Consider the following 12,846-nt stretch of genomic DNA (forward strand, 5'->3'; position numbering starts at 1 on the left):
TCAGCTCCACTACAAGGGTTGTGTTGTGTTTTACCTGCTACACCGAGCGTTGTTTTAGAGATCGGAGAAGAGCAGAGAGGGAGAGCATCTTTATTCTATACGATTATGCGTAAGTACAATAGCTTTGGTCCAGTTTTTCGCAGGTACTCATTAAATCTGCAATATGTCACTTTTTGGGCGACCTGACCAAATTCTCAAGAGTTATAGATCTGTCAGTATCATTGAAAGCAAGTCTAAGAAGTGGTAGATTTCTGTGCCTCCTGTTCTTAAAATGTGTTTTGTAAACCAGCTTCAAAAAGCTGGGTTATTGAAATAATATATAGTATAGATGGTACAAAGATTCTCTGTTTGTTTTGTCACAAACTGAAATGGCAGAGTATTTTCTGCATAATGAACCTTTAAATTGTTGCTAGTGGTTGTTCTAAATGATCCTGTAATTTCACACGTTGTTTTTGTTTACATTGTGAACCTAGCTAGTCAATGTAGCTAGTAGTAGTAGCGTCATGTGATGTCATTATGTCAGCCATCAACATTTTTACTTTTGTAATTTTTAACCCCCCCCCCATTTTCCCCTAATTTCATGATTACGATCTTGTCTAATCGCTGCAACTCCCCAATGAGCTCGGGTAGGCGAAGGTCGAGTCATGCGTCCCCTGCGCCAACATGACCCACCAAACCACACTTCTTAACACTGCCGCGTGACGCTGAACCAGGCAGAAGCACCAATGATTTCAAAGAAACACCTCAAATGACAACCAGTCATTCTGTCTGTGCTAGGGTGTACTGAACCCAATGCTAAAGCCCCCCAACCCTAATGCTAGGCCAAATGTTTGCGCCCTCAACCATGTGAGACTCCAAGTCACGGCCGGTTGTGTGACACAGTTTGGGATCGAACCCCAGGCTGTAGTGACACCGCAACATTTTGTAATGGAGATTTGCCTTTGGAAGAAGAGGAGAGATACGTGACAGTATAATGTAAGTATAATGTGGAGACAGGTATATATTTTTCATATTTTTGTATATGCCATTTAGAAGACGCTTCTATTCAAAGTGACTGACAGTCATGCGTGCATACATACATTTCACAAATGGGTGGGCCCCGAGAAACAAACCTACAATCCCGGTGCTGCAAGTGTCACGCTCTACCAACTGAGCCATACAGAACCACATACAGGACCAGGCACGTATAGTATGTAGAGACTCACCTGGGGATCCTAGCAGCACCTGGACGACATCATCATACAGGATCAGGGTGGCAGGCCGCTGGGGGAGCAGGTAGAGGCTGACTGTAGCATACACTGAGAGAGAGAGAGAGAGAGAGTTAGGTATGACAGATCTGTCATCAATCAGACAGACACCGGTCTCTGTTGACTGCTGTCGTTTTGCCCCCCACTCCCAGTCATAACAAAACAATGTTTATCAAACACAGAGAGACAGTCATGACCTATTTTGCTCCCTTCAAAGTGTTTCCAGCCTTGCAGCAAGACAAAAATACAGCCAGCGTGGGGTTATATAAAGAAACCAGGCCACCTCATTCATCAGCGGTCCATAGAGGATACTATAAACGTGTGGTGAGGAAATCCTAGTGCATCCCACCTGAGAGTTCCCTCCCTGACAGGCAGACTGAGAGGTGTGTGTGTGTGTGTGTCTGCAACCCGAGTCCACTAGGGGAGGAGACACTGGCAATGAGCAATAACAGTTGTGACGAGGCATTGAAATCCACCCAGAGGGAAAGCGCTCAGGATAGATTCAAAACACTCCTGACATTGACAAGCATCTCTATCCGTTCGCGTTTGTGTTCAGGGGGCGTGGAAGGATGTGTGCTGTCTTTAAACTCGTGACAGGTGTATGCTTTGCTGGTCAAGAGAGTTACATGTATTGGATTATAAATCTCGAAAGGGTGTGTAGACTAAACAACCAGCACTATTTGGTGAAACCTAGGACCCATCTTAGTTTGTTGTCAGGTATCAGCATTAGGTATAAGTGGGGTATTACAGAGAGCATGGTTCCTGCCATTCAAACGTTTTCCCTCAGGCCCCCCTTCCAGCATTGGGAACATCCCACACCGGGTATATATATTTCTATGGGTACAAGCACTATTCATGACACAAACTGTTCACACCCCTCTTGTTGGTGGAGAAAACATTCTGCAGGTTTAAAGCTTATTTCCTGCCATTCTACACATTTTTCCACAGGATGGCGGCTTTTTTGTTGTTGCCATTTTAACAGTAGAAAAGCCGTCATTTTGGACTGCTCATGAAAGAAAAATAAATATTACTCTTCCACTTGTTAAGTCGTGTCCCCCTCTGTCCTTGCCTTTTCCTAACACATCTACATAACACACTGTCGTTGTTAGAATCTTAATACCACAAACAGAACTGAAGTTATGATCAGTTTTAAGAGGGCATGTCATTTTATGAATGATTTTCCACTATTGCCTCTCCGTCTCCCGACAGTAGTGCTTGCTCCGCTCCTTCTCACGACACTTGAAAGTGCCGTGTCGAGTATAATTTCACACGTATTACAACAGATGAAATAAATAAAGTAGTATAAATGGGGGGAGAATAGGTGAGTTGATTAGAGAGAGGAAGCGAATGATGCATAATCATGTAATCACCAATTGTGAATGAAGAACAGCAGTCCAAACAGTCTATTCTGGCCTACTTGGAATACACAGTGAGTGTGTGTGTACATTTTCAAAAATCTGAATGAAAACAACTGAAATGGTGTGGAAGAAATTAACCATGACACCTCCGAAGCTGACCGGGCTACCACAAAATGAAACCGTGAGACAAGAGTGAGGAAGGAACAGCCACCGTTTGGATAGAACAAGCCGGTGACAATGCTACGGGACGATTATCAGGCCAAAAATGTATTGGATACCTTTCTTTGGAGATAGCATGTCACGGGATTGCTACAGAGAGATCATGCGCTACCTCCATTTCGATGACTAAGAAACTAGAACGCGACATCTGGTAACAGATTGATTGAACACTTGAATGCTGGTGTTTTTAGTTGTTTTTGTTTTTACATATAGTCTACAGTAACAAACTCATGAAAATCCTATTTTTATTTTAAATTTAAAAAATAAAAAATTCTAATCTTAACCAAGACCTTCATAAACACAACAATTATTTTAGCGATAGCATATATGAAATGTATTAATTACACTGTTAGAACGTTGCAGTCAGAATTACTGCTCATTACCTTAAAAGCCTAGCGGTTGTAGTGTTAAAGCTAATTTCCTGCAATTCGATACACTTTCTCATGGGGTGCAGAGAAAACATTTTCAGTTTTATGGCTCATTTTCTACAAGTCTACACGTTTCCCCATATCTTACGTGTTCATTTGATATTTGAGCGACTCAAACATTAGAAAAAAAAATCAATGGGCTAAAAAAACCTTGCTAAAATGAATGATCTTAGCTGATCTGGACATTTCTAAGTTACAAATAGCACTCTGTAATAACTGACTTGACAAGAGGAAAACTGCTGATGCACTACCCAATTTCAAAATTGCACCTTGCGCACTATACTATCACAACTTTCAGGAGTAAGTTGAAAGTAGGACTGAGTTTTTGGGGGCCATTCCCACCCCACAGTTTGGGAACCACTGAAGTAGAGTAAGGTTATTGAATGGCATTGTTTACTTGGCTTTTAGCATCAGCAGAAATGACAACTCAACTGTGTGGTATTTGGGCATTGTTTTCTCCAGAACATTTTATCCCCCCATCTGTCTCTAGGGATCTGACTATACCCACTGACCAGTGTAGCCTTGGGCTGTCTGGACTCTCTGAAGTTGCAGCAGGTGCTGGCTACTCTCTAGGACACATTAGCATGGTGGCTGGAGTAAGCTGCAGTGCCCAGGGCCTACCTAGCCTGGTTTAACCAGACTGAACCATGAATGAATTAACCAGTGTTCAGTCTGGTTAACCAGGTTAATGCCCATTGGGGAAGCAAGTAGCCTAGTGGTTAGAGCGTTGGACTTGTAACCCTAAAGGTTGCAAGATCAAATCCCCAAGCTGACAAGGTAAAAATCTGTCGTTCTGCCCCTCAACAAGGCAGTTAACCCACTGTTCCTAGGCCGTCATTGAAAATAAGAATTTGTTCTGAACTGACTTGCCTAGTTAAATAAAGGTCAAATGTATTTTTAAAATCTGTTATTGAGAAGAATCGGGGTGTTGCTGATACTGATGTACCCCCTGAGCTATAAGCCTGTGTGCATAAGGCAGCAGAGACATCAAGACATTTATCAAGCTTTTTGTGAATTTTTTCATTGCACAGATCCTCACAGTAGAAGTGCACACTCATCTGCATACGTCAATTGGTATACAGTTGTCATTTGCTTGATACAATCTGCTAAAAAGACAATAATTAAAATTATTATTATATATTTTATTATACTGGATGCACAATATATCTACAGCTTGGTAAGATATAGACCGTGTATTGCATGTTAAATGCTGATCACTCCATAAAGGGAAAGCTTTGTGTGCAGATGTCTGCATTGAAGTCACTGTTGTTGACAAGGAGAGTTGATGCAGCATGCAGTGTTTACACCGTTCCCTGCAGCTTGAATTATTAGGCTGTATGAGTATGCTCTGTGTGTGGGTGGATGCTTTCCAAGAGCTAAGAGCTACAGTTAGCGTGAGCCAGGCAGGTTACGTCAGCCCAGGTTCATAGACGCTGCTTTAACTGAGAGAACTGGGACATTCGTCCCTTTCTCTCATGCACACACACACACAGACAAGCACGCAAGCACACAGATCGCAAACGCACACACACACACAGGCAGATCCCACAGTGCTTAATATTCTCCACCATGGGAAGCAGAGAAAAGGGAAGGTGACTGCTTGTCAGACCAGAGCATATACAGCACTGGGCCTGAGGCACAGATGGGGGGAGAGACAAGAGCCAGAGCTAGAGCCAGAAAAGACTGTGCAACAGAGGGAGACATTTTTTGTGTGAATTTGACACAGGGGAGAAGGGAAGTGGGATGGGGAGGAAAGACAGATGGAGATGGGAAAAGTGAGAGAGAGTATCCACATTAGGGGAAAGAGAGTCAACATAACAAGAAAGCAACGCAAAAATGCTGCCTCCAAGACACCAGTTTTATCATCCATCCTTCCAGGTTGTGTTCAGTTCGGGTTCGGTCCTCTGACTTAAAAAGAAAACATTTGGTCTCTCTTAGACCAACGATAATAAAATACGAGAAGAATAGAGGAAGAATAGAGAAGAATAGAGGGGCGAACAAAGTCAGTGATAAACAGAACACTACTGACGGAGACTGTTGAAGAGACATCTCTCTAAGGGGGAAAGCATTTTGGGTTTGAAAGCATAAGGGACAAAGGATGCATGGCTGACCCTCTCTCAGATTGTTGAGTCATGGTTATAGTACGTTAACAGTTACCCATAGTTATTCTTTAATATATGGTAGTTATTGTGATGTGGACACAATGGTGTATATCTCCAGCCTCGCCCCAGATCTGTTTGTGCGGTCTTGCCAAATCCTACCCTATGATAAACGACCGTATGAGTTGACTATATAAACAGATCTGGGACCAGGCTAGCATCCCCCTTCAGATTTCTGCAATGTCATAATGGCTTAAAAAGTTTGTGAAGTGCAAACAGACTGAGCGGATTCTCATTATCACAATCATCAAAGACATGATTCTGTTCTGTTGTCAGCACTCTGCAGCCCTCTCGAATTTCCATATAATGCCTTGTTAAAATGGCTCAGGAATTTATATGGATATACTGTAATTAAATAGAAAAGGATTATAGTATAGACCTATAGAGAATACATATATTATGAAATATATTCCAAGTGAAGTTAATTTAATCAATCCAGTTCACTTCAGAATGATTCCAGAATCCATGGAAACTTAATTGGGTTAATAGGCAGGGCCCAGGGGGATAACTTGAGGACAATGAAGTTTGGAATTATGGGTATACAGAAATAGACAATGTTAAGGTCTGCTGACAGTGTGTGTGCTCTGTGGAGAGAACTTGTTGACAGAGACAACAATGGCTAGGGACAAATGCAGGCATGAAATGAAAGAGCAATTAAAAGGGTTTGTGAAAATGAGAAACACAAAAAGAAAACTAAAAAGACAAGAGGTTTACCACTTGGATGAACATTGTTTCTCATTAAATCATTATGACCATATGCCATTGAATGCAGGCTAAAGTATCAGAGAGCGCAGGTTTAAAAAAAAGAAGGTATGCTGCAGTTGATATAATGGAGGAAAGAGCTACAGTAATGCTCCATCCCATCTGAAGCAGGCAAACTAAAGAGCCAAGTAGACTACTATCTATGGTGGTGAAATGGACAGAGCTCTCCAAGGTGCTGATTAATTTAAAGCATTTTAGATGTCACTGCAGAACACCCCACATACTCGAGTATACAGTGCCTTGCAAAAGTATTCATCCCCCTTGGAGTTTTTCCTATTTTGTTGCATTACAACCTGTAATTTACATTTACATTACATTTAAGTCATTTAGCAGACGCTCTTATCCAGAGCGACTTACAAATTGGTGCGTTCACCTTAAGACATCCAGTGGAACAGCCACTTTACAATAGTGCATCTAAATCTTTTAAGGGGGGGTGAGAAGGATTACTTTATCCTATCCTAGGTATTCCTGAAAGAGGTGGGGTTTCAGGTGTCTCCGGAAGGTGGTGATTGACTCCGCTGTCCTGGCGTCGTGAGGGAGTTTGTTCCACCATTGGGGGCCAGAGCAGCGAACAGTTTTGACTGGGCTGCGCGGGAACTGTACTTCCTCAGTGGTAGGGAGGCGAGCAGGCCAGAGGTGGATGAACGCAGTGCCCTTGTTTGGGTGTAGGGCCTGATCAGAGCCTGGAGGTACTGAGGTGCCGTTCCCCTCACAGCTCCGTAGGCAAGCACCATGGTCTTGTAGCGGATGCGAGCTTCAACTGGAAGCCAGTGGAGAGAGCGGAGGAGCGGGGTGACGTGAGAGAACTTGGGAAGGTTGAACACCAGACGGGCTGCGGCGTTCTGGATGAGTTGTAGGGGTTTAATGGCACAGGCAGGGAGCCCAGCCAACAGCGAGTTGCAGTAATCCAGACGGGAGATGACAAGTGCCTGGATTAGGACCTGCGCTGCTTCCTGTGTGAGGCAGGGTCGTACTCTGGGATGTTGTAGAGCATGAACCTACAAGAACGGGCCACCGCCTGATGTTAGTTGAGAACGAAAGGGTGTTGTCCAGGATCACGCCAAGGTTCTTAGCGCTCTGGGAGGAGGACACAATGGAGTTGTCAACCGTGATGGCGAGATCATGGAATGGGCAGTCCTTCCCCGGGAGGAAGAGCAGCTCCGATTTACATGGATTTTTATTTGGATTTCATGTCATGTACATACACAAATAGTCCAAATTGGTGAAGTGACAAAAAAAAAACTTCTTTCGAAAAATTCTAAAAAATAAAAAACAGAAAAGTGGTGCATGCATACACATTCACCCCCTTTGCTATGAAGCCCCTAAATAAGATCGGGTGCAACCAATTACCTTCAGAATATATAATTAGTTAGATAAAGTCCACCTGTGTGCAATCTAAGTGTCACATGATCTCAGTATATACAGTGCCTTGCGAAAGTATTCGGCCCCCTTGAACTTTGTGACCATTTGCCACATTTCAGGCTTCAAACATAAAGATATAAAACTGTATTTTTTTGTGAAGAATCAACAACAAGTGGGACACAATCATGAAGTGGAACGACATTTATTGGATATTTCAAACTTTTTTAACAAATCAAAAACTGAAAAATTTGGTGTGCAAATATTATTCAGCCCCTTTACTTTCAGTGCAGCAAACTCTCTCCAGAAGTTCAGTGAGGATCTCTGAATGATCCAATGTTGACCTAAATGACTAATGATGATAAATACAATCCACCTGTGTGTAATCAAGTCTCCGTATAAATGCACCTGCACTGTGATAGTCTCAGAGGTCCGTTAAAAGCGCAGAGAGCATCATGAAGAACAAGGAACACACCAGGCAGGTCCGAGATACTGTTGTGAAGAAGTTTAAAGCCGGATTTGGATACAAAAAGATTTCCCAAGCTTTAAACATCCCAAGGAGCACTGTGCAAGCGATAATATTGAAATGGAAGGAGTATCAGACCACTGCAAATCTACCAAGACCTGGCCGTCCCTCTAAACTTTCAGCTCATACAAGGAGAAGACTGATGGTTCAAAAATAAACATATCCAGGTGTTAGAATGGCCAAGTCAAAGTCCAGACCTGAATCCAATCGAGAATCTGTGGAAAGAACTGAAAACTGCTGTTCACAAATGCTCTCCATCCAACCTCACTGAGCTCGAGCTGTTTTGCAAGGAGGAATGGGAAAAAATGTCAGTCTCTCGATGTGCAAAACTGATAGAGACATACCCCAAGCGACTTACAGCTGTAATCGCAGCAAAAGGTGGCGCTACAAAGTATTAACTTAAGGGGGCTGAATAATTTTGCACGCCCAATTTTTCAGTTTTTGATATGTTAAAAAAGTTTGAAATATCCAATAAATGTCGTTCCACTGCATGATTGTGTCCCACTTGTTGTTGATTCTTTAAAGAAATAGTTTTATATCTTTATGTTTGAAGCCTGAAATGTGGCAAAAGGTCGCAAAGTTCAAGGGGGCCGAATACTTTCGCAAGGCACTGTATATACACCTGTTCTGAAAGGCCCCAGAGTGTGCAACACCACTAAGCAAGGGGTACCACCAAGCAAGCGGCACCACCAAGCAAGCGGCACCATGAATACCAAGGAGCTCTCCAAACAGGTCAGGGAAAAAGTTGTGGAGAAGTATAGATCAGGGTTGGGTTATAAAAAAATATCCCAAACTTTGAATATCCCACAGAGCACCATTAAATCCGCTATAATTATTTTTGAAAGAATATGGCACCACAACAAACCTGCCAAGAGAGGGCCGCCCACCAAAACTCACGGTCCAGGCAGGGAGGGCATTCATCAGAGAGGCAACAAAGAGACCAAAGATAACCCTGAAGGAGCTGCAAAGCTCCACAGCGGAGATTGGAGCATCTGTCCATAGGACCACTTTAAGCCGTACACTCCACAGAGCTGGGCTTTATGGAAGAGTAGCCAGATAAAAGCCATTGCTTAAAGAGAAAAAATGAGAAAACACATTTGGTGTTCACAAAAAGGCATGTGGGAGACTCCCCAAACATATAGAAGTAGGAACTCTGGTCAGATGAGACTAAAATGAGCTTTTTGGCCATCAAGGAAAACGCTATGTCTGGCACAAACCCAACACCTTTCATCACCCCGAGACACCATCCCCACAGTGAAGCATCATGCTGTGGGGATGTTTATCAACGGCAGGGACTGGGAAACAAGTCAGAATTGAAGGAATGACGGAGGCGCTAAATACAGGGAAATTATTGAGGGAAACCTGCTCCAGAGTGCTCAGGACCTCAGACTGGAGTGAAGGTTCAACTTCCAACAGGACAACGACCCTAAGCACAAAGCTAAGGCTTCGGGTCTTCCAGAGATTTGAGACTGGGACAGAGGTTCGCCTTCCAGCAGGACAATGACACTAAGCATATTGCTAAAGCAACACTCAAGTGGTTTAAGGGGAAACATTTAAATGTCTTGGAATGGCCTAGTTTGTAAAGGAAAAATGTATTTCTACCTTAGTTTTCAAAATCTCCCACAATGACTCTCCCCATGTCAAGTCCATTTAACAAGTCCAATACAGCAAATGAAAGAAACATCTTGTTAATCTGCCCATCGTGTCCGATTTTTAAAAATGTTTTACAGCGAAAACACAACATATATTTATGTTAGATCACCACCAAATCCAAAAAAACACACAGCCATTTTTCCCAGCCAAAGATAGTCACAAAAGCAGAATTAGAGATAAAATTAATCACTAACCTTTGATAATCTTCATCAGATGACACTCATATGACATCATTTTACACAATACATTTATGTTTTGTTCGATAATATGCATATTTATATCCACAAATCTCGATTTAAATTGACGCCATGTTCAGAAATGCCTCCAAAATATCTGGAGTAATTACAGAGAGCTACGCCAGATAACAGTAATACTTATCATAAACTTTGACCAAAGATTGGTTCTTAACTCCTGACAGTACGTTATTTCTCAAAGCCATGACGTTTAGTCTCCTTGTAAGGCTGTTTGGAAGACTCTGGCTGTAGTGTCTATTTTTCAATTTTGAATGTTAACTATAACCTGGGCACCCTCTTTAACCTTGTCTACAATGCTTGCTGCCACCAAACGCACCTTGGTTCAGGTATGTTACTGTACATTCCACCTACTCTTTTGCTAATTTAATCCCTCTAGTCTTTTCTAGCCCAAAGCTCCCTAACTTTTTGCATGTTGTACAAGCCCAGCTTTGAATTTTGCATGAAACACCAGGAGTTATACATTTGCTTGTTCTTGAACTGAGCTTCCGTCCAAACTGCACCTGCTCCAAGCAATTCGTCGGTGGATTCACTGTCCCCCAAACCCTCCCCAGTCCCCCTCTCCCACCGAGTCTGACTCACCAGTAGGCCTACTAGTTAGCGGAAATGCCTGTGGTGGTGCTGAACTGGTGGGATTAGCAGCGCTGCTAGCTAAGGCATTGCGATCAGGAGCAATTAGCCCCTCATTCCTCTCCTCCGGCACTGACCGTTCTCCGGCTTGTTTCGGGTTCGATTCATCATCTTTCTCTTTATTTTTGGGCTTGAAAATGTCAAAAAACTCGATTGTCTTTCTTTATCCATTTTTAATTTGGCTTTCCCACGTTTCAAATTCAGTAGGAAGATGACTAACCTAGGCTAAGTGACAAGATTACATAGGGACCTCTTCATTAGCTGATCACCACTCCCAAGACCTGTGTCAAGATCAGCTACTTACCCCACCGACCTTCCCCATAACCTCTATGTAAAAATGAGAGAGCAGGTCTGTAATCAGTGAAGGATCGCTGCGCTTTGACAAGATGGTTTTTCTGAGTGGGCGGTAGAAATATCGAGGAGGCAACTTGACTTAACTCTGATCACTTTTATCAGAATGTTTATGCGAACTGTGAAACAATTAATAAATCATGCCGTGAGAGGTACCGGATCTGTGCAAATAGGTGCCGGAACAAACTAAGTCAAATCTGTCCCGGCAGGATCCGGGTCAAATTAAGCACTGATTATAAGTTATGTATAACTATAACAAATCTAATGTGTCAAATAAATTATATCCAGCTCAGGGGTCCAGCTATACATGAGTTTTTTTCTCATTTGTTAGCTAAGTGGCTAGAGGTCAAGATCAAGCTTCTTGGTTACAGCAGAGACATTCAATCCCCTCCTGGATCAAGAGCCCTGTTGCCTAAATGGTTTTGTGCGTCCAAAAAATATATCATAAAAAAAATAACAGTTATGACGATTATTTTCTTTTCATGACCGGTCTTCATCCATAATTGTCGATTACACGGTTATTTAAAAAAAATTGTCACAGCCCTATCCATGGCATGACGGCATCCATGCAATTCTACCCTCAAGAACCAGTGCCATGTCAGAGAGGAGATGCTCTAAAAACACCACAGCCATTGTCTGCATCCCAAATGGCACCCTATTCCCTATGTAGTGTACTACTTTTGACCAGGGCCCATGATGCAACCATGGGATTGCTTAACTCTTAAGGGTGGATGGTGGAAGACAACATACAGTTCATACAGGCCCGGGCTCCTGTCACTTTTTGGCTCTAATGCTAAAAGTAAACCAGCACTAACAGCTAAGTGGCTTCCAGCCGCTAGTGCCGACAGGACAGCTCTTTCCCTTACCGCTGAATTTGCAGCTCCGAGGGTGGGATATAACTACAGCAACAACTGGGTGAGATGGGGTGGGCGGGTGGACACAGAGATACTGCAGACTGTGTTACATGGATAACTCCCTGGCAGTGGACCCAGAGAGGAGAAGGCAATGGAGGGGAAATGGGGCGGGGATTTGAGGTTAAACAACAACAACTGGGTAGGACTGTCCCCACCCCACAGAGGATAGATTGGCAGAGACGGCTTGTTGGATTCCATCAAACGTCCCAAAGGATTCTGGTAATTCTTCAATTACTTGCATAGTTTAACCATCAGTATTTAAAACATAGCTTTGTGAGGAGTAAGTTCTCATAACGTGATCGCACAAAGTAGCATGAATAAGACTTTGATGGAATGGTGGTAAACCACAACAACACAACATTCTTTTAGTTTCTGAGGTGAAAGAGTGATATGTTAGGGATTAAACGCAATACTTACAGGGGATGCGGCTGGCATGCCAGGGGGCGGAGTTAGTGACAAAGCCCTGTTTTGTTGCCGTGACAATGACCCAGGTGCCAGGGCGGTACAGGAAGGTGACCATGACGACACCATCTTTGGCAGCCTTGCTGGATGCCAAGTTAGACTGGTTCCCATAAACCTCCACTGCAGCCTCTGCCAGAGGTGAAAGGTCACTGTTGTCAAACACCTGGACTCTGATGAGCACCTCTGTGGAGAGACAGGAAATAGAATGATTCAATTATTCAAACTAAATCAGAAAACAACAGGATAATTTGCAGTGAACGCACAAAAGTATTGTTTGGTTTTGATTCAAAGTTGGAGGGCTACACTTGTAGGCCATCGTACAATCTGAGAACATGCAGATTGTTCTGCTTTTTCACATATAGCTGGGTTGTAATTTCTAAGTTCCCTTGCAGCTAACGATAGGAAATGTGTTGCTCTTATTTAAAAAAATGAAAGTGTCATCTTACCCTACATAAAGTAGGTGACTGGGCAAGCTTGTCTCTGTTCAGGTGTTCTAGTTCTCAGCTGACAAGGCATGATGACTCATC

General features: G+C 43.0%; 1 protein-coding gene across 1 annotated transcript in view; it reads right to left on the bottom strand.

Moving 5' to 3' along the window:
* The window catches only part of LOC115110127 (protein FAM171A2-like), a 69,272-nt gene that overhangs the window by 34,399 nt on the left and 22,027 nt on the right, over window positions 1-12,846 (bottom strand). Inside the window, exons 2-3 of the mRNA XM_029635515.2 lie at window positions 12,275-12,502; window positions 1,206-1,298 (exon numbers count right to left, since the gene is read on the bottom strand). Coding sequence (XP_029491375.1) covers window positions 1,206-1,298; window positions 12,275-12,502 — 321 coding nt within the window. The remainder of the gene's footprint in view (window positions 1-1,205; window positions 1,299-12,274; window positions 12,503-12,846) is intronic.

Source organism: Oncorhynchus nerka, linkage group LG26 (genome assembly GCF_034236695.1).
Source record: "Oncorhynchus nerka isolate Pitt River linkage group LG26, Oner_Uvic_2.0, whole genome shotgun sequence".
Classification (NCBI taxonomy): Eukaryota; Metazoa; Chordata; class Actinopteri; order Salmoniformes; family Salmonidae; genus Oncorhynchus; species Oncorhynchus nerka.